At 44.0% G+C, this 24,890-nt stretch overlaps 1 protein-coding gene across 1 annotated transcript; it reads left to right on the forward strand.

Annotated features, from left to right (window-relative positions):
- The first annotated feature begins 987 nt into the window (after positions 1 to 987).
- LRRC74A (leucine rich repeat containing 74A) lies at positions 988 to 23,275 on the forward strand. Its single transcript, XM_062636110.1, is given in 16 exon segments — positions 988 to 1,154; positions 2,169 to 2,249; positions 3,894 to 4,004; positions 5,247 to 5,422; positions 6,055 to 6,162; positions 6,886 to 6,982; positions 7,993 to 8,042; positions 8,817 to 8,898; positions 10,873 to 10,958; positions 11,293 to 11,487; positions 13,065 to 13,160; positions 18,806 to 18,903; positions 18,905 to 18,941; positions 21,010 to 21,117; positions 21,725 to 21,810; positions 23,070 to 23,275. Coding segments are annotated over 16 exon segments (1,524 nt in total). The 5' UTR covers positions 988 to 1,093; the 3' UTR covers positions 23,122 to 23,275.
- Positions 23,276 to 24,890: the final 1,615 nt, after the last annotated feature.

The raw sequence follows: 24,890 nt of genomic DNA on the forward strand, positions 1-24,890 counted from the left end.
TCCAATACTTAAAAGGGGCTTCTAAGAAAGATGGGAATAGATTTTTTAGCCGGGCCTGTTGTGATAGGACGAGGAGTGATGATTTTAAATTAAAAGAGGGGGGATTCAGGCTGGATGTGAGGAAGAAACTCTTTACAATGAGTGTGGTAAAATACTGGAACAAGTTGCACAGAGAGGTGGTAGATACCCCATCCCTGGAGACATTCAAGGCCAAGCTGGATGTAGTACTGGGTAACCTGATCCAGTTGAAGATGTCCTTGCTTACTGCAGGGAGGTTGAACTAGATAAGCTTTGATGGTCTTGTCCATCTCAAACTATTCTGTGATTCTGTGATAACCCCAAGTACCAGTACAGATTGGAAGCAATGGCCATAAACTAAACCACAAGAAGTTTCACCTCAACATGAGGAAGAACTTCTTTAGATTGAGGGTGCAGAGCACTGGAACAGGCTGCCCAGGAGGGTCCTGGAGTCTCCCCCTCTGAACACATTCAAAACCCACCTGGACACGTTGCTGTGTAACCTGCTCTAGGTGAGCCTGCCTTGGCAGCGGGTTGGACTGGGTGATCTCCAGAGTTCCCTTCCAACCCTGGCGATTCTGGGATTCTGTGGAACACTTTTCCAAGGGACAACCTGCCTCTTACCCTGTTTGTGTCCATGGCTAGGATCTGAGCTGATGCTGCAAGTACACAAAAAATTATCCCACCAGTCTCCTTTTCAAATCCCCAATTATAAAACACCATGGACCACAGACATGGTGATTTGTTTTAAATACCACAGATGTCTTTGGCAAAGCACAGAATTGGACTGTGGTTTCGCACCTCCTGCTGCAGTAAGCAAACTTCTGGTTTCTAGTCAGAAAATGGAGGGTGTTCTCCAGAGGAAGGATCTGCAATATTAAGGGCTGATGACCGCGGCATTTAAAACAAGGCTGTTCTTTACAAGGAAAGCCCTCAGAAAATATCTTCAGGCCCAACCCATATCAGGATAATCAGACTGAAATTGGAGAAAAATGTTAGCCACTGCCACAAACAAGTATCAGGACAGCCACAGTTGTTTGGCCTGCACTAGGAAAAATATTTACAAACTTTGGCAATGAAATCAAAGCTGACAATGGTCATCTGCTTCAGGGTCAAACCTTTCACTGGCTTTTGCGGTATTTTGTTCTATATTCAAATATAACCCCACTGTGTCTCTAATGACTGAACTGCTTGAGAGGTTTATGTAGAACCTAGCGGAATAAACCCACTAAAAATTCCCTATCCTTGGGGAAATGGACTTTTTCTTCCTCTCTGTATAGCCCATATTACACTGCATAGGCTACATGAACTTCAAAATCTGTAAGAGAGATTATGTTCACTGAGCATTGCTCATAATGGGAAGATTTCTAAGTGTATGTTTTAGTTCTGTTCAACCTTTATCAGAAAGCCTCTTCTGTTATTGTTTTGGTTTTAGCCCCTTAGGTAAGGTCACAAAGTCCTCAGTATGCATGATCTAAAATAATAACCACTGAACTATTTTGTCACCACCCATAGTTGGTGGGATGAATGAGTACTTGATTCAAAGCCCCATTAAGTGCTGACATGTTTACAACCCACGCTTTATTACTGATCGTAACATGAATTTGGCAGTAGGGAAGTCTGAATCTGTTCAAGACTGAATAGGAAAAATACACTCCTTCTATCCTCACCTCCTTTAAGACTGTAACTGCCACAGTCTGGCTTTCTCATGAAATTGTACAAACTGGAATATGAACGCAAAAGAAAGGAGAACTCTTACCAGCAGCCTGGTATGACTCTCTCCTATGTCTTGGGGGGTTCCGAGCCAAAACCACAGCTGTTCTTGGTTATCAGAGCTGATGGTATCCCAGAGCAATGGGGTTTCCAGCACAGAATGTCACCTCGGAGTCAGAGGGTGCAGGTGAGGTCACAGAAGTGTAGTAGTGGCACAACGGGGCAGGGCAGTGTGACTGCAGGCTCAATAGGGCTTTCTCATGACACCCGGCAAGCAGGGAATGGGATTTTCAGCACTATAAATCAAGAACACAGATCTTATAAGTGGCACTGTTCCTCCTGGAGATGTTTTAATCATAGCCAAGTGGCTATGCTTTTGTATGTAGGTGTAAAGAACTTACAGGTCTAGGAGATGGCTGTGAACTCTTCATTTACAGGAGAGGAAAAGCAAATGGAAAAGCAAATGGACCTGCCGCTCACTGGTGGTGACACGGAAAATGAGCCTGAGAAGAATGAAGGTATGGTGTTTAGTTACTAGAAAACTCACTTGAGAAATAGTCAGAAATGGACAAATTAAAATCACCAGCACCCACGAGGGGCTGCTGTTGCAGCAGGCTGATCACCAGGTGGGAAGCTTTCCCTTCTCCAGGCCAGGCAGCAATGAAGAGAAAGGTGGCAAACAGGGATCCAGGATGCCAGTGCCCAGAGATGGGAGCTGCCACCTGGGAGCAGCTTCAAGAAATCAAAATGCACCAGAAGAGGGCTTGCCAGCACCAGATTTCAGGCAATAAAGGAGTTTCCAGACCCATGACTTTCCATTGCATTGGTTTTAATACCAATAATTGCTTTTCAGATTTCTGCTTGAATGACAATATTATTATCTGTACCAGTGCCAATTTCTGCAGCATCACAGGTGTGCAGGGACCACTCCTGAATCTGCCTCAGAAGGCTCAGTCTGCACACTGCAGGAGGACTGGCTGACATACTGAACACAGGACAGCCATGTTATCAGGGGATTGATTCAGTCTGGATGGGTTTTGTTTAGCATAGGCAGTCTGTTCCCCAGAACAGGAAGTTTAAAAACTCTGTTGCACTAAAGTAATGCAAGTAAACCCATCATTTGAACAAATAAAGTCTGGCAGAAGGGAAAGGTCTTAATGAAGGATCTGCAGCTGCATGGCTGTACAAAATAGAGTGATGTGGATGCCAGATGACCAGCATTTCCCTCACATAGGACTGAATGAACAGCCAAACTGCAAGCTCCATGTCACACATCAATGCTAAGTTACACCGAAGAAGAGTACAAAATTACAGGTCCATAGCTTGGAGCTCTAAAGGGAAATAAGGAGTAAGGGAAAAAGGTAAAAGCAGTGATAGGGAATGAAAATTAAGACTTAGAGTAGGAAAAAAATATGTATTGTGCTATTAGCCAGAAATTATTTTGGCAAAATTACTTTTTTTTTTTTAATGCATTTATTCCTCTTAAAAAGGAATTTTCCAAATTCTCCTCTCTAGCTATAAAATAAATTATGACTTGTAGGCAAGAGAAGCTGTATCACTTCCAGTTAGTCTGGTTACATTCAGTCCCAGTATACAATTAGCATTCAAATGCTTTCTCTTCTGCCATGCTTGAAGAGTGCTACAAAGCATTCCCAGTCTGATCACAAAGTCAGCCAGCAATGTCCTGCCTGTTCTTGGGGAAGTGTGAGTCAGTTCAGGAGAGCAAGGAGGACCTGGCAAGGTTTGGCTTGTAGGCTTATGAGGAAATGGGATAGAGAGGGGAAATTTGCTTTGCTGGAAGGCTCAGAAATTGAGAAAGGGGAGAAAGGCAGCTCATGAGGGAAAGAAGACCTAGTGTGAGAGAGCTGTGAGTCCCCCACACATGGGCTGCAGAATCTGGGGAGGGCTCTGTCCAAAAGGTTCCAAGTCATGGCCAGTCTGCAGATCTGCAGCCCCAGAGTGAGCCCATCCCTACACTAGGGCCGGCACCACAGGCATACAATGCACAGGGAGCAGTGAGCACGAAGCAGGGCTGGGGAAGGAATGCATCCGCAGCGTGTTGAAGAGGGGCACAGGCTTCAGTGACAGCAGTGAAGTGGGAGATCTATCACATTCAGAGAGTCACACCTCTGGCAAAATGAATCTGTTTGGTTTCATGGCAGACCAGAATGAAGTGACATCTGAAATCAGTGAGTCTCCAGAGTCTGTGTCCCTGGGTGACGCCTCAGCAGAGAAGGCCACAGAAGGCTCTGACACCGACCTAGAGGTTGAAGGTGAATGTTTTCTGACCCTCTGCCTTCACTAACCGTTCTCTTTCCCTACAGTCAGAGCTGTACCTCCCTGCAGAACTGGTATGTGTCTGAAATGGAGACCAAGGACACAACCCTGCCAGGGTCCTGAAAACCACATGTAATCGGGCAACTGATAAAGACCAAAGGGAATGAATTTCCCTCTAAGAGCTCTCCCTTTGCTGTCAAGCATCTTCCTTCAGTTGCTTTTTATACACCAGGGCTATTCCTTTGTTCCTTTTTCTCTCCTCTGGTCCTTAACCGACATGACCAGCCTAGCCCACTCCTGGGCAGCAGGAGCAGCTAACTGAAACTAGGGATGGGACTGAAGCTCTGTGTGCTCCTGCTGGAACACTGCATAGCAATTGGGGTCTGTGTACCATAGGTTTGCCACAACTGGCCCAGACTTTCCTGGTGACTCTCCTTTTATCTTCTGCCTCACAAAGTCACTCCTTTAGCTAAACAAGTCTTGCACTCATTTTTGTAACAGTAAGATTTGCCCATAATTTAGGATGAGAACTTCTTAGCTTGTTATAAATGGAAGGAAAATCAAAACCTGTAAGAATGCAAGAACAATACCGTTTTGTTAGAGGCCTCAGACTGAACTGGAAAATGGCTTTGATGAGAGGGGAATTTGTCTTGAGGTCAGACTACTGAATGCACATAACAACATGGAGAAATATGAGCTCTAAGTATGGGGGTTGATGAAGGAATTCTAAATGACAGGTTTTTGTGGAAATACAGCTGCCAGCTGGACTGATATGTCTCACTGCAGCTGTGTCAACAACACCCAATGGCCAAGATGCAAATGCTAGGATTCTTTCTGCTGGTTGTAAGCCAAAATGTTCTGAGCTGCCCTGCCTCTGATGGCAACATCAGCTGTGTGCTTCAGTTAAGAGCAGGAAAAAAAAAAGATAAAAATGTTTTTGCCTGATGTCAAGGATTCTCAATTACACCAAGAAAGGTTTAGTCACATTGCAGACTGGTGAGAAGCTGCAGCAAGTCGCTGGATGCCAAGTGGAGAAGCAAGTAGGATACATTAACTCTTGGAGGTCTGGAATAAAGGGATTGGGAGAACCAGGGGAAAATGATCCTTTAAGAGTAAAACCCTACTGTTGTTGCATAGTCTTACTTAATTCTATTGAGTACTTAATTACTTAATAAGTAATTCAGTTACTTATTTTCTTTAAAAGAAGGCACCACTCATCAAATACTTTTTCTCCGTAGATCCTCAGAAAGCCTTTGTGGGCACTACAGGCACACAGCTGTACTTGGAAGCATGCAAGCTGATGGAGGTGGTGCCTGTCTCGTACTTTATTCAGAACATGGCCAAGTCTTATATAAACCTGAACCACTACGGTTTAGGACCCAAAGGTGTCAAAGCCATTGCTATTTCTCTCATGGTGAGTAGTCAGCAAGAGTGAGCCCACTGTTCTCAAGAACAATAGGCATTTTAGGCCTCTCTCAGGCCTGGAAGCCATCACTGAGTACACACTGTGGGAGAAAAAGTCATGTATCTTCCCCACAGGAGCTCTGAGCATCCCTAATATTTCTAATCCCCTGCACAGGAAAGTCTTGTGTGGCAACTGCTGGCCTTTGCTGGAGTTAGTTACTCCCGAAAGCAAACTACTGCTTTTCCATGGGACACAAGTCCCCAGTGCTCCTAACCCCTACAGGGCTAGAGGTAGGGCTGTAGGGACTGGTATCCCCCACTATGGGTTCTGCTACACTCACCAATGGACAAGTCCAAGATGCCTGAATTGGAGCTTGGATCTGAACCTGGGTCTTCAGGCTGGCAAAAAGCAATGGAAAGTCCTACCCACTCAAAACTTCTCCAGGAAAGCATCTTTTTTGTATGTCAATTCCTACTGCCATATCTCTGTCACATCCCCTCATCACTGTCCTGCCCAGGGCCTGCAATGCTTTCTGAGGTTTGGAGGAAATGTCCAGTGCCTGTTGAACTAAAAGAACTATCCCCTTCCTTAACTTTTCAGCAATTTTGTGTGTGTCTTTGTTTACTTTTGTGTTTTCCCAGTCCAGTGAAACTGTCACCCATCTAGAGTTGGAAGACAACTGCATGCTGGCAGAAGGAGCCATATGCATTGCAGAGATGCTATGAGAGAATTCCACTCTTCAAGAACTGGTACCCAATCTGACATAGTTTGAGTCCAAAATTATTGCTCACTAAGTTCAATCATCTGAAAGAAAACAGATTAATTTCTTTACAATTTTAACCAAATGACCTTTGTTCTCATGCAAAAACATTCACATTCTGAACGTTTTATGATATTTTATGCTGCTCTACTTTTAAAAAGTACAAGTTTCTGAAAAGCAGGAGTATGCATGTGATGACAGCCTAGTGAGTCTGGAACTGTTCTCTTCATTAGCAGACGTGACAATAATTACCATAATGACCATAGTTCAGGCTTAGCCAACAGAAAGTATGTTTTGGTCAGGAACTTTCATTCTCCAATATGACACGGGAAACTTTTCTAACTAGATTAAGGAAATAATGCAAAACTTTCAGATATGAACTGGTAGGAATGTTCCTTCGATCTGAAACAGGGGTATACAAAATGCATTTTGATAGACCATGGAATATGTGTTACACTGGAAGAAAAATTATCGGCCACACGCCTCTTGGTTCACTGAAGACAAAGATGCATGTGTAAACCGATGGCTCTAGGGCTTTATTCCTGTTAGGAAGCATGCAAGATTAAACACACCTATAACACACATGTTAATTACTGGCTGCCTGGCATTTCCCATATGCTTGTCTTCTTCACTTGATATCTTGGGCAATAAGACAATAAAGATCACTCATTCTTTGGACTCATCCTTCTTATCTTCCTTTCTTCCCTTCCAGAATATCTCAAATAACCACCTAGACACAGCAGGAGCTAAAGCCATTGCCAATTTGCTTTTGGACAATGTGTCCTTCTTCCACACTATTCTGCTCTCAGGTAGGCTGTATGTACCCAAAAAGTGATGGCAGGTAAAGTGAAATAACATCTTTTAATTCCAGTCTCTCATCTTACAAATATCAGTCAGACTATGGGCAAAATCAATATCTCAGCTATTACTCTGATGGAAACACAGAGTAATAATGGAAGTTTAGATTTATAGTGATGTGAATAAATGGCCTGCTCAACCTCCAGCACCTCTGAAAAGAAACTAAGATAATTGCTGGAATATCTCCCACAACTTGGGATTATTCTACTCTATGTAATGAAGTGGAATAGTGACAAACTTCTGTATTGGGTCTGGCTGCAATGGAGTTCATTTTTCCCATAGCATTCCTCATAGTGCTGTGCTTTGTACTGGTAGCTAGAAGGGTGTGGGTAACACACCAGTGTTTTGGCTACTGCTGAGCAATGCTTGCACAGCATCAAGGCTCTCTCCAGCATTCCACCCATCTCACCCCGTGGGCTGGGGGTGGGCAGATGTTGGGAGGGGACACAGCCAGGACATCTGACCCAAGCTGACCAAAGTTATATTCCATACCATATGATATCTGATCAACGATAAAAGCTAAGAGAATGGAGGAGGAAGGGGGGCATTTGTTATTATGATGTTTGTTTCTGGAACAACCATTACATGTACTGAAGCCCTAATTCCTGGGAAGTAGCCGGACATCACCTGCTAAATAGGAAGTAGAGAATAAATCTTTTGTTTTCCTTTGCTTCCACACGTGGCCTTTGCTTTTGCTTTATAAACTGCCTTTATCTTGACCTATGAGTTCTTTTCCATTTCACTTTCTCCCCCTTCCTCCCAATCCTGCTGAGGAGGGAAGTGATAGAACGACTTAGTGGGCACCTGGCGTTCAGACAAGGTCAACCCATTACAACTCCTTACAGTCTGACATGGGCTATGATTTAACTGGAGGGTCCACCTAAAAGCAAAGTTTCCTGCAGACCCTGGCACAGCACCAAGGGATAGATCAGAACAATGCTAACATACTTTTCTTCCCCAGGAAACAATTTTGGAGAGGAGAGTGCACTGTACTTTTGTGAGGCATTAATGGTGAGTTACCTGAAATCCAAGGTCATGTGCAGCCTTGGCTGTGTAACAGATTCTCCTCATCTTGAAGCTGCTACTTACCTGGCATGATTTCACTTGGCAGTGCCCACATGATTTCCTGGCATAATTCTGCTAAGTGCCTCATGCTTACTTCAGAAATGAGAGAAGCTGGGAGGACACAGAGCAGGATAAACTATGTTAACATTTTCTCAGGAGAGCTGTGTGAGTCCAGCTGAGAAACAAATCCTCAGGACTCTGTAACACAAGAACAAAACAACACCTGGGTGGCAAAAATAATTCAAGAAGCATAAGAAACACAACTTCATCTCAGTTTGCAATTCTCCAGTAGAAATAAGATGCTTGATTAGGTCCTGTCTGAAAGCCTCTGCATGATTTGGCACCACCATAAGATGCCCTGAAGCAAAGCCTTGACCTTGTATCAGAAAGTACTCTTGGTCAGGATCCAATGATGCAAGTGAAACAGGCAGAACAGAATTGCAGGGCGTGTTGCAGGCCAGACATGAGCTGTGTGAAGAAAGTTCGCACAACACAAAGTCCCATTGCTTTTGCTGCTTTGGGAAGAGAATCACTGTGATGTTATATGCCTGACAAAGGTTTGATTTGAGGCACAGTGCCGTGCTGATAATCTCCCATGCACTGAAGATTTCAGTGTGTCTGATATCCCTCTGTTTCATCCTTATGTGAACGTCTTGGGGTGGTATCTGGTTGCAGCTGGCTGGAAGATCTCACTGTCTCTGCACACTTGTCTCTCTGCAGAAAAATTTCCAAGTAAAGGAGCTGGACCTCAGCCACAATGAGTTCTCTGAGAAGGGAGGACAGCTCCTGGGACAGATGCTCGGTAATTTATTACTCCTGGAGTACAGGCACTGGGGCACTTGCTGGTGTCAGCACAGAGAACATTTATTTCTTTCTCCAGCAAACATGCCCCATGACATCTGGGTAGTACAAAAGACAGGGTGCCCAGATTTAAAGCTTCCTGCCTGCTCCAGAGTCTCACTCTCATCACCACAGGTGACTCTAGCAACTATGACTAATATATCAGAACACAAATGCAGCATGAGGAACTACTAACAGAAGAGTCTGTGTCTGAGAGAAGGGAGCTGAAAGAGAAGCCCCTCAGGGAGTACAAAGCAGAAAACTGCATTTTACTAAAATCAAATAGGATCAGAACTGTTGTTGTTTTAACCTTTTGATTACAAAGTTTAGGAGTTATTTCCATTTTTCTTAAATAGCCCAAACTCTAATGGTCTGAGCCATTGCACAGCAAACAGTAAGAGAAACAGATTAGTAAGAAATAAAATTAATCTGCCTAATTCATCTGTTCAGGCAAAGTGAGATACAGAGTGTGCTAGTAGCCCTAGAAAGTGAAAGCGAACAAAACAGTTACAGTCTTTCAGTAATCTCAGGTGATATTAGTGCACTGGGAAAGATTTGCATGAACATCTGATGCTCTTCTTCACTCAGTATGTCCAACACGTCTGCCATCATAACGGGCTCAAGAGTATACTATGAGCATCCATCTCATTCCTTGAGCATCTGGGTACAGATAACCTTCAGTTTAATTAAATAATTCCTTCTTCTGCTTCAGTATTTCCCCTGATATGTACTTCTTTCTAATTACAGTCCATGTCTTTAAAAGATGGATCAATTAAAACTGCAGTGAGGACAAGGCACTCTGTCCCCTGGCTTGGACAAGCCTGCAGGCGACACAGAGATCAGTACTAAAACTTGCAACTGTCCTAATCCAGAAAAAAGCCACTCCAAAATTAAAGGTGTTAAAGCTCTTCTCTCCTTCCTGCTCACTTGAGGCAGGAACAGCAGAGATTACTGCAGAATCTGCTACTTTTCTGTTTTGTTTCTCAAAAGAGTATTTTTAAGTCAGCTAAACTCACCATCTGCCTCCATACAACCTCCCATCCATGGAAAATCTGGATGAGAAATTCTCTTTGAGAAGAAAAAGCAAGTGTTGGTGGCAAGTCCTACCCTTCCCAGTGTCACAGTAGACACAAATGAATTCACACATACCCTTCTCTAAGTAGAACTTACATTGTGAGGTGTGCTATGCATGTGAATTTGCACTGGCACATACACAGCTGAGCATAGCTATCATATGAAGCTGAAGTCCCCTCTTCTGCTAATCAAACATATGCAGAGTGAGTCTTGATATTTTAGCTGTGGCAAGGAGAATCCAGCATTTTTCTTGAGTAGGAAAAACAGATAGTGTCTATTAATATAAGAAATCCTCCCTCTATCTTCCTCCTTCACAACTTATTCTTCGATTAAGCCAGAAAAAAAAAACGTGTTCCCTTTCTGCTGCTGATCAACAGCCCATTCTCTGTTCTTTGGGTGCTGTGGACAGCAAAGACTCTGTAGGTACATGTTCCTGCAGTCAGTGAAGGTGTGATTTAAACCCAGACGGTAACTCAGCACCACACAGCTGCTCACTCACATCCCTTCCTCCCCCACAGCATGGATAGGGAGGAGAATCGAAAGAATGTAAACCCCATGGGTTGAGATAAGAACAGTACAATAACTAAAGTACAATATAAAACTCATACTAGTACTACTAATAATAATAATGATGATGGAAATAGCAAGGGGAGAGAGTACGAAAACCAAAAGGGGAAAGGGAAAAAGCAAACAATAAACAACAGGGATGCACTATACAGAAAATTAACTCTATCCCAGATGAAACCAGGACAGAAAGCTGTTGCTGAGCCCCCAGCAAATTTTCTTTTAGTCCCTAAGTGATTCAGCAGCTGTGTCGAGACCACTCTTCACAAGCTAACATCTCAGTTTCTCTCTCTTCTAGGCAGCAACTCAAAACTGGAGATTCTGGACCTGAGCTGGAATTACTTGAGAAGGAAGGGGGCAGTAGCACTGGGAAAAGGTCTCAGGGTAGGAATGCCCCTTCACAGTGATTATTACCAGGAACTGGTTGAAACACTGGTTGGGCACTTGCATCCCTGAAGTCTGAGCAGGATTCAGTAGCTCTAGCAAGGCTCTTCCTACTGAACATGGCAGTCAGCTCCACAAGTAAGACTAAGCCAGTCAGTAGGGCTGGTGACTTACGTACTGGATGGACACCCTGCTGACATTGCAGAAACGCTGGATCCACTGGGAGCTGTCTGGGTGTGACTTGAGGGTGCTCATGTCTCAGCCAAGCAAGAAAGGATAGAGTGGTACAGAAGATGGGCATGCAGTACCTAAGATCCCTCTTCTCTCCTTGAAGGGCAATGGTGCACTGAAAATACTCAACCTCTCTTGGAATGGCATTGGCAACGAGGGAGCAAATGCCCTAGCAGATGTTCTCAAAGTCAGTGACGTGCTGGTTCACCTGGACATCAGCAACAATCAGATCAACAATGAGGGAGCCAAGAAGCTCTGCAGGACCCTTGAAGCCAATAAAAAACTCAGAATCCTGAAGGTAAAATAAAGCTCAGACAGAGCTCAAGGAATAAGCAGAGGGAGTAGAAAGATCTGAGACAGGAGGGACAGAAGACAGAGGTGACTGAGCTAGAACTGGAAGAAATGAGTATTGCTCTGGGTTGAATGTGAGCAGAGCAGAAGGAAATACTATCTCATTTATTTCTTCTCAGGCAACTAAACTGCACTGTTTCCTCAAAAAATCCCCCATAACCCCACACCCAGTATCACCCCTAAGTGTTTGACATGTCTAGTCTCAGTCAAGTGAGAACCTAGGCATTCAACATGTCTACCAGAAAACCTGATCTGCATTCAGATCATGCATCTGTACAGTAAATGTAGTTGTGAAAGTACATATGTACATGTAACATGAATTTCAACCTAAGGCAAAGGTTCACACTGAAGTTTGTAGGTGGGCAAGAGTGTGCCTTTCTCAGTGTGCTCTTTGCTAAAAATTTATTCAAACACAGGATAAACTGTCATTGCTATGTCAGAGCAATGCCATCGCACTACCTAAAGGAGAGGAGTACTATCAAGTCCTGGAAAAGCAAAGCCAAAACTGCCTTCTAGTAAGCTATGGATAAATGATCATCAAAAGGCAAAACTGAATGAGCACTCAAGATGGCTTCAGAGATTAAGGTCTTCTCAAGCTAAGGTAATTCTCCAGAAATTCAGTTTAGAAAAGTCAACTTGCTTATGATTCTCACCTAGATTTAATTCCACCATCTTGAGAGCATGCAAATGGCAGTATGCATGTTTAAAGCTGTAGGCCTGTCTTTGGACACCCCTGTCATTGTAATTCACTGCAAACACACCAGTCTTTGGGACTGCTGGTTTAGATTATGTAAATAAATGTGTCTGTCTGCTTTGCTCTTAACTTGGCTTGAGGCAGGGTCACTAGCTCGCACCAAGGCATTACTCTCTCTATGTAGCTGCACAGATTGGCTTAGGAGCTAACAACACAAAGGACATAAAGAAGGACATGTCCTCAGCTAGCCACTGTTACTCAAGAAGGTTTTCTTTCAAATAGCGGAATTGGGGACCGCACATGAAGTCCAAGGCAGGTGAGAGGTGATGTTCACACACCAAGAGATGCACATGGCAATGCCAACCCCATAACACCAGATAGCTAGACCTTATAGGCCAGATGCAGCTTATCAGCTTGGGTTTTGATCTGCTGTGCTGCCAAAAGGAGCCAAGGTATGGGAATGTCCTGAGAGGCATACCCTCATCCAGAGGGACCCTACTAGCAAGCACATATTCAAATGCAGCCCACTGCCTCAGCCTCTCCCCTCATACGACTAAACATCACATACCCCTGTGTGACAGAAGTAAGAGACCTGATATGTGGAACTTTGCGCAAGGAGACAGAAGCACGGGGAAGTTGCACTCCAAAGTTTTGTGGGACAGATATGAGTTGGTGAGATAACAGACAAACCCATCGAAGAGGACCACAGTTATGCTACAGCCCTGCTGAAGAATAGGAAGAAGGGGTCATCCTTGAGGTTACCGCATGCCTTCTGCCACGCAGAAGCTTTCATTAGTAATATGTCTGAATCTCTGTCCCTTCTTCCACAGATGGCTGGTAATACCCTGACCATGGAAGGTGCTACTGCGTTAGTCTTATTTATCAGAAAGAACTCCAAATCCATCATGGAGGAGATCAACATTTCAGTAAGAGCTTATGTGCTGGAAAGCCTCCAAGACTATACATTCTTAGGAACTGGGTGGATCACAGACCTGCCCCCTTCCAAAACTGTTTGGAGACTTGCTGTTCGTTTCATTTAGACACAGCTATTAAAAAAAAAGGGGCTAATATTTGACAGCCCTTCTAGGGAGCCATGTGGAAATTACAGGGCTTTGGTACAGCTCTGGAAAGAGGTGCTTATTGTATCACCACATTTCACTCCCTTCTGTTTTGCAATAGTAGAACAAGAACAAGGAATGAATTCCCACTGGAGGATGAGTTCTCTTCATCCCCTGATCTGTTTCCCCCCCAGGGTAGCCTAACATGCTAGATACTGTGAAGTGCTTTGATACCCTGTCAGTATGTATGAGGAATAGAAGAAAATGGATGCTTCAAGGCATTGAAAGCAAAGCAATTTTATTAAAAGAAATAAAGCAAACACCAAAAAAAAACCCGAATTGAAACAAAACAAAACAAACCCAAACACATTAAAAGGCAGGTGTGGAAAAAAAAAAAAGTAAAAAAATCAAAGAGGCCAAATCTTAATATACTATTCCATTGCAAGTCAGGAACACGACATGTACTGTTGTAACCTCAAGTGCTGCTTCTAAAATGGGATACCCAGAAATGCTTCTGAGCTCCTAAGTGAGAATGAGAGTTGCACTGCAGACCAACACTGGGGAGAGACCTGAGCACACATCAGGCCACTCCTGGCCCTCCCATCCATTCCTTGGTGCCTCATGGGAGCAGTTACAGAAGGTACTGGGGGCTTCAGGACCCTCCATCCACCTTTGAGAACACCGTGACTAAAGGAAAGAGCATTTGCACAAAGATTGGGTTTAGGACTCACAACATAAATAATACATTAACACTTGAAACAAGCTAAAAAAAAACAAGTTCATGGGCAGTTTTGATGACTCACATAATGGGTTGTTTCTTTGTCCTGTGGTAACTGCATTAAAGAAAGAAACCAAAGCAGAATCCATAATATTCATCTGTGATCCTTCCTGAGAGTATCGAGAGCCTTCAACAGAGATCATCTGAAGAACAGGCGTCCCTCTAGGGCAGACAATATTTCCTGCATAAATTAAGATCAAAGGGAATTACTTGCCAAGTCTGCAAGGAGGCAGGCCTCATTCTGCAAAGGAAAAATAAAACAGGCTGTGTGCGGGTATAGGACTTCATTGCAGTATACGTGGTTATGCTAGTTTTACTACTAATAACATCAACAGTTCATGAAGAGTAACAGATTTTAGCTAAATTCTGATAAATTAATTACTGAAATGCATTTATTTAAAAGGAAACAAATTTGAGAAATTTTGAGGCAAGGAGTTAATTAACATTAGGAATCTCCAATCCAAACTAAATCTCACTATGAATTTCAGCTTTTTAGGGTTAAAAGATACTCTCTTCACCATACCCTTCAAAAAGTCTAGATTACCTGGCATTTCACAAGATAAATGGTCAATGGCATAAATTTGCAATGACATTTCAGTATCCCAATCAAATGCTTCTAAGCAAATGCCTAATCTGTCTGACAGACTTCATTTCACCTCTAGTGTAGGCAGTCTTGCATTTCAATTCAGAGCATTTGCAAATATACAGCTCCAAAGATCTTATGATGTCTTAAACCTTTAAGAAATTAGTAAAGGTTTTAATATTTTATAGGAAACTTAAGTGAAGACAAACAAAAGCCTCTTCTGCACCTTTCCCAGTGCTAAATGCTTATTTTGACTTTTAAAGAATGAATAATTCTGTATTAGTACAGTGTGTCTGTAAGAGGAATTTGAAACAAGGATCATATCTAGAAAACCTTGCATGGGTTTGACAGCACTAGCAAAGGCAACACAATAGAAAGCCACATTTTTAACAGCAGTTTATTGCTTCTAACAACATTTCTAAGCATGACTGTCCCCCACATAATCTACTCTCTATAGGTTTCAACTTGCAGATGCTATCAAACATTTTATAGAAGCCAGAACAGCCAGCACATGCCCATCTTCACCGTCACAGTACAAAAGAGAAAGTTGTCTCTTTTCAGCTGCCCACAGGCTGTTTTTCTGGCCTGTGGCCTGGCTGTGTCAAACATGCTGGAATGCACAAGCTGGCTCCCCCCTGGTGCCACCCAACCCCAGCACGGGTTGTTAGGCCACAGTGCTTTGGCTGTGCTGCTTCTGAGGCCATGCTGGCAGTCCATTGGCTTTCTCATGGGGTCAAGCCCAGGCTGGCAAGCCTTGGGGAGAGCTGGCAGCTAGCAGGGCCATCTTGGGCTCTCTTAGGCTGTGTTCCCAGGACTAGGATACTCTGCTAGTGCGCACAGTGCAAGGATGTCTGAATGGCTCCTTCAGAGAGTCACTGCATAAAGCTGTTGGTGCTGAATGAAAGCTAGTAAAGCCAGCCAGACCCAGATTCATTTAAGACTGTCTTTGAGTAGTAACAATCAAGAGCTCACTGCACAGTAGATCATCAGCTTCTAGATAGATCTTAAGAACCGTGGATCTTTAGCTCCTAAAAAGAAGCTGTAAGAATGCATTGGGAGACTTTGTAAATAAACTTTGGGAAAAAAAATAACAGTGCTTGATGCCTTGAGAACCTCCTGCAATGACAGAAAACAGAAGCTTTCATGAATTTCCTGAGCTTGAAATTTCCACCAATTAAGTATATAACTAATACAATACAGGAAAAATTCCTCTGTCATAAGGAGTATGAACTGACCATAATCATGTTTTTAAAAGATAAGGCAAAGGCAAATTTATCAGAACTGAAATTTAGAAGAATAAATTACACTGACATCAATAATATTTGTGTTGATAGCTTACTTTGTAATATCCCGTAACCCTAAATCAGGACACTGTGCTGCTGCCCATTCTGGAAGTGCTAAACCAGAAAACTCACAGTGGAAGTTCTGAAATGCTGAGCTGTCACTACCCCGCTTGAAATTCTTTGGGAAAAAAACAAACTTCAGGTCTTGTACTGCTGATGGGAGCTTCCTATTAGGGTTACAAAATGGAACAGAGATTTACCAACAGTTCTTTTTATCTGGAGACACTCGGACCCTTTCCAGATAGGTGCACCTTTCTTCTCTGGACTATAAAGCTACATTGCTGGAGGTCCTAATCCTTCTAACGATTGGATGGTTGGGGTCATCTTAACCAAATGGAGAAGAGATCTATCTAGAACTGTCTCAGAGATAAACATGAATCACTTGAATCACCTAACATGTAGACATTTACCTGATCAACATCTACCTAACATTAAGCTAATTTCTACATAAATCGGTAGACACTTTTCTGTCTCAGACATGGGAAAAGAGAAAGAAGAACTCTAATTTATGGCCAGGCCTTCACAGTATCACAGTATCACAGTATGCTAGAGATTGGAAGGGACCTCAAAAGATCATCTAGTCCAATCCCCCTGCCGGAGCAGGAACACCTAGATAATGTTACACAGGAATGTGTCCAGGCGGGTTTTGAATGTCTCCAGGGAAGGAGACTCCACAACCTCCCTGGGCAGCCTGTTCCAGTGTTCCGTCACCCTCACTGAGAAGAAGTTTCTTCTCAAGTTTAAGTGGAACCTCTTGTGCTCCAGTTTGTACCCATTACCCCTTGTCCTATCATTGTTTGCCACTGAGTAGAGCCTGGCTCCATCCTCGTGACACTCCCCCTTTATATATTTATAGACACTTATAAGGTCACCCCTCAGTCTCCTCTAAACTATAGAGACCCAGCTCCCTCAGTCTTTCCTCATAAGGGAGATGCTCCACTCCCTTAATCATCTTCGTTGCCCTGCGCTGGACTCTCTCCAGCAGCTCCCTGTCCTTCTTGAACTGAGGGGCCCAGAACTGGACACAATATTCCAGATGCGGTCTCACCAGGGCAGAGTAGAGGGGAAGGAGGACCTCTCTCGACCTACTAACCACCCCCCTTCTAACACACCCCAGGATGCCATTGGCCTTCTTAGCCACAAGGGCACAGTGTTGGCTCATGGTCATCCTGTCGTCCACTAGGACCCCCAGGTCCCTCTCCCCTACACTGCTCTCTAAGAGGTCATTTCCCAACCTATACTGGAACCTGGGGTTGTTCCTGCCCAGATGCAGGACTCTACACTTTCCCTTGTTATATTTCATCAAGTTACTCCCTGCCCAACTCTCCAGCCTGTCCAGGTCTCGCTGGATGGCAGCACAGCCTTCTGGCGTGTCAGCCACTCCTCCCAGCTTAGTGTCATCAGCAAACTTGCTGATAGTACACTCAATTCCCTCATCTAAATCATTGATGAATACATTAAATAATACTGGTCCCAGTACTGACCCTTGAGGCACTCCACTAGTTACAGGCCTCCAACTAGACTCAGCCCCATAGACCACAACTCTCTGGCTTCTCTCCTTCAGCCAGTTCGCAGTCCACCTCACTACCTGATCATCCAGACCGCACTTCCTCAATTTAGCTGTGAGGATGCTGTGGGAGACTGTGTCAAATGCTTTGCTGAAGTCAAGGCAGACCACATCCACCGCTCTGCCATCATCCATCCACCGTGTTATTTCCTCATAAAAGGCTAAGAGACTGGTCAAGCATGATTTCCCCTTGGTGAAGCCATGTTGACTGCCCCTCATAACCCTCTTATCCTTGATATGCCTTAAGACGGCACCAAGGACAAGGTGTTCCATCACTTTCCCAGGGATGGAGGTGAGGCTGACCGGTCTATAGTTACCCGGGTCCTCCTTCTTGCCCTTTTTGAAGTCTGGAGTGACATTTGCTTTCCTCCAGTCCTCAGGCACCCCTCCGGTTTCCCAAGACTTGGTAAAGATGATGGAGAGTGGTCTAGCAATGACTTCCACCAGTTCCCTCAGCACCCGCGGGTGCATCCCATCTGGACCCATGGATTTATGGATGTCCAGATTGCTCAACCGGTCTCTAACCCATTCCTCATCGACTAAGGCAAACCGCTCCGTTGACCTGACTTCATCTAAGGTCTCAGGGGTACAGGGCTCTTCAGGGCTGCCTGCAGCAGAGTAGACAGAGACAAAGAAGGCATTCAGTAACTGCCATCTCTGTATCTTCTGTCACCAGGGCACCCATCCCGTTCATCAGTGGGCCTACATTGCCTCTGGTGTTAGTTTTGTCTGCCATGTATTTGAAAAAGCTCTTTTTGCTGTCCTTGACCCTTCTCGCCAGGTTTAATTCTAAGAAGGCCTTAGTCCTCCTAGCTGCCTTCCTACATCCTCTAGCAGCAGCCTTATATTCCTCCCAAGTGGCCAGCCCCTCCTTCCATGACCTGTAAACTCTCCTCTTCCACTTGAGCATACCCAGCAATTCCCTATTTAGCCACGCAGGTCTCCTGGCCCTCTTCCTTGACTTCCTACGTGTCGGGATGCTCTGATCTTGAGCTCGGAAAAAGCAATCCTTGAATGCCAACCAACTATCTTGGGCCCCTTTACCTTCAAACAGCCTTGCCCATGGGATTTCCCCTAGCCTTATTGGGATTCCTGCAAGTGAAGAGTGGAAATAGGATAAGGTACCACCCTTAGGAGAGAATGATTAACGTTGAGATTAGATGGATTTCCTGAATGCAAACAAGTCTTTGTTGTTCTTTGGGTGTCCACACTGACTGCACTTTCCTTCCTCCTATGTACCAGAATGTGTTGGTGAACAAAACTTTCATCAGATTGCTGGATTTGATGTATCAAATACGTCCTGAACTAAATGTCATCTATGGAGAGGTCGAAGGCTATATCATCACAGCAGCATCCAAATCCCGTGAAAATTATTCAGGTGGGCTACTGAATGTGGGTCCATAGCTCCTCTGTTCACAGTACACATGATCCAAGCACTTGGAGGGATAGAGGTTGCAAGTGGCAAGCTTTCTTCCAAGCGGGAAATTCAGCCAAGTTCACTCAAAAAAGTATATTCACAAAGACTGCCACAGTATCCACATATCCGGGTCCACACAAACCTATTAAGCAAACCCTTTGATTTTCAGGAGAATCTAATGCCTTGGGACTTGATACCACTGGGGGAAAAAAAAAGAATCTGAATAGATGTTTGCTTGCTCTGTAAAAAAACCTGATAGGTCCAAATGATCTAAATGAATGTCTACCCTCATCACAAGCTCACCATAATAGCTGACTTTCCTAGAACTCTTCACTGACAGTTGTGCTTTAGCATCAAAATTAATGTGCTTCATATAAGTAGGAAATGGCATTACAAGCAAATAGTGTCCTAAACAGAAATTAAGCTTTCCAAAGTCTGTAATTTCTATGGATAGCAGCAGATGGTGCTGTCCTCCTTGGTGGAAGGCAACACAAGCACTTGAGCGCTGCGGAGTCGAATAACACTTTTGCACTACCAGCTTCACTGTATTTCTTAGCAGCTGTGCAGATTTTCAGCTAATTGAATGAGACTTTGCTATAGATATGGATTTGGACGAGCTTAAGTAAAATCTTGGGCTACTGGCTCACATCAGACAGTACTGCTGTGCTTCACAGCTAGTGATGCTCACTGTAGCATGCTCTGCAGTTTTTAGCAGCCATTATGGCTGTGTCCTCATTCAAACAGACAGGAATTCAGAGAAGAGCAACTAAACTAAACTGATTGCCATGATTTCTCAAATATGATGGCCAGCGGCTTCGCAACTTCATTTGCCAGCTCCTTCAGGACCTACGGATGGATTTCATCAGGACCCATGGACTTGTGCATGTTCAGGTTCTTAAGATGGTCTCGAACCAGATCCTCTCCTACAGTGGGCCCAAGGTCTTCATTCTCACAGTCCCTGTGTCTGCCTTCCAAGACTTGGGTGGTGCAGTCAGAGCCTTTGCCAGTGAAGACCAAGGCAAAGAAGTCATTCAGAACCTCAGCCTTCTCCAAATCCTGTGTAGCTAGTTCTCCCAAGAGCTTCCTGAGGGGGCCTATGTTGTCCATAGTCTGTGTTTTTTATTTGCTACGTACCTGCAGAATCCCTTCCTGTTATCTTTAACATCCCTAGACAAGTTTAATTCTAACTGGGCCTTAGCTTTCCTAACCTGGTCCCTAGCTTCCCGGACAACATCCCTGTATTCTTCCAAGGTCGCCTGTCCTTGGTTTCACTTTTTATAAGCCTCCTTTTTCATTTGAATTTTCCTCAGGAGCTCCTTATCCATCCAAGGAGGTCTTCTGGCCCTCCTGCTGCACTTCCTTCTAGTTGGGATGCAACACTCCTGAGTGTGTAGCAGGTGATCCTTGAATATCAACCAACAGTCTTGGGCCCCCCTGCCCTCTAGGGCTGTATCCCATGCAACCTTACTAAGCAGGTTCCTGAAGAGGCCAAAGTTGCTCTTTTGAAGTCCAGGGCAGTGAGCTTGCTGCACGCTCTTCTCACTGTCCCGAGGATCTCAAATTCAACCATCTTTGTGATCACTGCATCAAGGCTGCCCTGGAGCTTCACATTTCCAACAAGCCCTTCCCTGTTGGTGAGCATGAGGTCAAGCATGGCACCTCTCCTTGTCAGCTCCTCTATTACTTGCAGAAGGAAGTTGTCTTCCACACAATCGAGGAACCTCCTGGATTGCTTGTGCTGGGCCATACCATCGTTCCAACAGATGTCAGGGTGGTTGAAGTCACCCATGAGAACAAGGGCCTGTGAGCGTGAGGCTTTTCCTATCTGTCTATAGAGTGCTTAAACAAACCTGAACAAAAGGATTTTGTTCTGACAATAGAGTGGCTGCACAAGGAGTGAAGGACTCATATATCTCAGTGGCAGGATGAGTAAAGGCAAGGTGACAGATGGAAGAATAAGGGGAGAGTGGAAGCAGGTATTTGCAGCTGCTTCTTGGTTATGCCCACGTTTTATCCTTGCTTCTCTTAGAACTACTTGAAAGAACACAACCTACCACTTTGGGACTTTTTTAGGAAGATTGAAGAGGAAGGAAACATGAAGATCCCTGTGGCTGCCTTCCGGAGAGCAATGATGCAGGTATGTCTCTGAAAGCACTGCCAGAATGCTCTTCTGGAACAGCATGACTCTAGGGACACCTCTCTGCTGCAGCCTTGCTGCTGACATTGTTCAGGCTAAAAGGCTAAATTCAACCACCATAAAAGTAGAATCCTGAATGAGAGCAACAGAAATGCTGTGACACCAAATAAATACTGCAGATGGCATCAGTGATACTGGATCAACTTCAGAATATCACAGAGCTCCACTGTTTTTACAGGACATACAGGATCTTGATAGATACTTAGTCTTACTGCTATGGGAAAGTGAAAAAGAGGCACCTAAACCCTTGAGTCTATGCACTGAGGAGATAGTTCTCTTCCTATTAAAACCACCAATGTACTTGGGGTGAGTAGCAATAGTCAGCCAGCCATGATGCTCTTTTACAAGAAATGGAGAACAAAAAAAAAATCCAGTTTTAATCCTAAAAGAGTGAAACTGCCTCACCACCACCACTCTGGAATTTTTCCATTCCTTCCTCCATGCATCAAGCTATCTGATCACTATTAAAAGATGGCCAGGCCCCATCCTGATATGGAGGATTTTTCTGCTTAGAAATACTCAGGTTTGCTAACATTTCTCCTCTTAGCATCCAAGCATCCCAATGGATTGCATCCAAATTGGGGAAATAGTGCACAAGCTAGACCGGAATCGGACAGGGGTTGTGGACTACAGGTGAGTGAGTGACTCCACTTACTGTCCTACTTGTCTTTCAATTTGGTTTAGCACCAAATAAACACAACCTTATTCACATTAGGAGGTGCAGGGATATATGTTTTGGGCCAGTAGATGGTAGATGAAAAAATACCCTGTGAGCTTAGAAGCTCTGTTGAGCCAAACTAGAAGTCAGTCTTATTCTGTTTGATAAACTTCCTGTGAGAGTTCAGGGATCTCAGAGCTAAATGGTGTTTTCATTCATTCTTATAACCCTTTGAGGGAAGAATCAGCTCAACTGTCCTCCCTGGAAGCCAGGGTTAAGATCTGCAAAGACAGCACATGTGCGTTCAGACTTTTTCCTCCATCCTCAGGGACTTCTGGGTTTTTTCCTTCTCTCTGATCCTTCTTCTTAGGAGACTAGTTTTCCCTGGAAACCCACCTTCAAACTACAGAACTTTTCATTCTCTTGAAAGTGCCTCTTCTTTAGTGCCTGTAGCAATCACGTCCAAGTTCTGAGAGCCTGAGCAGTCAGCAGCAAACTCCTCAGAGGTTGTCAGTTGCTGCAGGCTAAATTGCTTGTCATTGGACTGAAATTCCCCCTGGATTTTCAGTCAGTTCTGACATGTGACTCATCAGCTGAAAGTCCTATTCATTGTGCCCAAATATTCCTATCCCTCAGCACATACTGATGGGTTTAAATATACGCTGTAGTCTAGTTTTAACGCTAGAAGCAATAGGTCAGTTTTGTAAATCTCTCCCCCTCTTAGCCTCCTAATGTTTTCAAAAAGAAGCAAGTTACTTTGTTAGGTCCAATCTTTATTCCTTCACATATACTGGTGCCATACTAAAAGCATCCATGCTCAAATGCTAGAGCAGCCTTAGCCTGGTTAATCTTGAATCAGAGGTTACATGGAGTTCCCAAGTACTTTAGGCACAGATTACAGAACTGTGGTTAAGTAGTAAGCAGATTATGAACTGTTGAAACTGAATGGCTAGCAAATACTTCATTTGGTGCCATTAATAGGCTGAGTTGATACGTGAGGAAAAAAATAGAGATATCTACTCCATATCTAGCTTCATAATGCATTTTAGGACTGTAACATGTTTGGTAGTGGTAATACTCACCTTGTAGACAAAAATCAAAAGAGTTGTGACTTTTGCTGTCCTTACTGTTCCCACTTAGGCTGTTCCCTCAAGGGCCCCTCAGCAACTTAAGATACCTGACAGGGAAGGTTAATTTTACTAGCCTAACACTTGTTCACCTCCTTTTCAATCAGTCACTTCAAAGAGCAGAAGCTTGTGGAAGGGGAACAGAAGAAAGAGCCGTAAGAGTGAAACCAGGAGGCAGGTCAGGCAATGAAATATTGTATGAGAAACACTGGAAGAAAGCTCAGAGTCACCCTGTGCTTGGGGATGCCTAACACTGGGGAATTCTGATAGTCCAAGTTATTGCATGTAGAAATAAAGTTTAGGTTCTAATACATAGCAAGTGCCTAGTCAGTCTGGTCCTTTTGGTTAAGAGTGGTCCTTTGGACCTCGTTACCAAATATGTCTTGCTCTGTATGCTGACAATGCTGAATCTGTTGGCAAAGATGGAAACAAAACGTGGGAATTGGGAAATTAAGACATTCATGTATTGTTGTTATCCCCTTTTGAGGGAGAGCACATGGACAAAGACTGAAGCAAGTGCCCTGTAGACACCCCCTACCAGACTCAGCGTTCTGATACAGGGACCCTTGCAAGAGGAGAAAAAATTAATTAATTAATGGGAAACTACAGCTCATGTTGCTTGAAAAGTTATGGGTAAGAGGAATTTTATTTAATATCTCCATTGGAAAAAAATATGCTAGAAGGATGGAAGCCATAAAAGATTTTAAATAGCCTAGATACTGAACAGCTTTTTTAAAAACAGCATTAAAAATAAAGATCTCTATTTCAACAACTCCTAAGAAGGAATGAAAGTTTTGCATAAATTCATCGTTATAAATAAACAGAATTTAGAAAATTCAAATATGGACAAGCAGATCCACAGCTAGTACATTTTGCCGTGTGAGCAACTGCCAACATAGGCTATATACCAAGAACCTTTGAGAACTCGAAAACGTTGGCCACTTTGGGAAGACCAGCTATCTGTGGAAAGGAAAAGAAGAAGGTAGTTACCATTTGGTAAGTCTCTCTTTCCCAGTGGAATTCCCACATGGAAAAAAAAAGAAACCTTTGAATTAGAGTTCAGGTGACTCCAGTGGCCCATCAGAAAGTCAGCATGGCTGTTGACATGATAGCATTGGTATGGTTGCTCAGTAGTCATGTTAGTAGGCTTCAACTCATTAAGCCAGCAGGTCTACATCCTCTAACGCTTGGGCCTCTTCCAGACTTTACTTGTGACTGTGGTCAGTGCCCCTTCACCCATGGAATATGTAGGGTTTGAGATGAAGAATCAGAGCAGCAGAGAGCATTTGAGCTGTGGGTACTTTGCAAATGCAGGGGTATTTTGCTGTGGGGTTTTCTGTTCCTTTCTTAATCCTTACTCGTAATTTTAGGAATTTTAGCGTTTCTTGACTGTTCCTAAGGTATGCTTTCATAGAAGCGCATACCAAACCTTTTCTGCTGAGCACCATGCCCATCACCTTGAAATTCGAGCTCATTTACTCCTAGGAGGGACATACTTAACTCCAGCGCTACTCCGACCACCGTGCGGTGCCATGGCCGGCCGCTAGGTGTCAGGCCAGCACCGGTAGTGGCGGGAGAGCGCGCCGGCCCCGCCCCGCCCCGCCCCGCCCCTGAGGGGTCTGACCCCCGTTGACCAAGTGCTGGCCATGCGCCGGCAATGTCCGTCTCTCCCCGTCAGCCAAATAGATCCCGTTTTACATCTTCTTTCTCATCTTAACAGGCATACAGTGGAAATACCAACATGTGCAAGGCTGGGCACTGAGGCCGGGGAGATGGGAATAACGAATTACTTTATATTTACACCAAAAAAAAAAGAAAAAAAATAGAGGCTTTTGGAGTTTGGTTTTTTCTTTGCTTGACTGGCAACTAGTGTTACTGACAGAGAGAGATTTACAGCTCACATATGCTCCTCAAAAATGAGACTCTTG

Source organism: Pezoporus occidentalis, unplaced genomic scaffold, assembly GCF_034315485.1.
Source record: "Pezoporus occidentalis ecotype Australia unplaced genomic scaffold, CSIRO_AGI_Poc_V1 ctg47, whole genome shotgun sequence".
NCBI classification, from domain to species: Eukaryota; Metazoa; Chordata; class Aves; order Psittaciformes; family Psittacidae; genus Pezoporus; species Pezoporus occidentalis.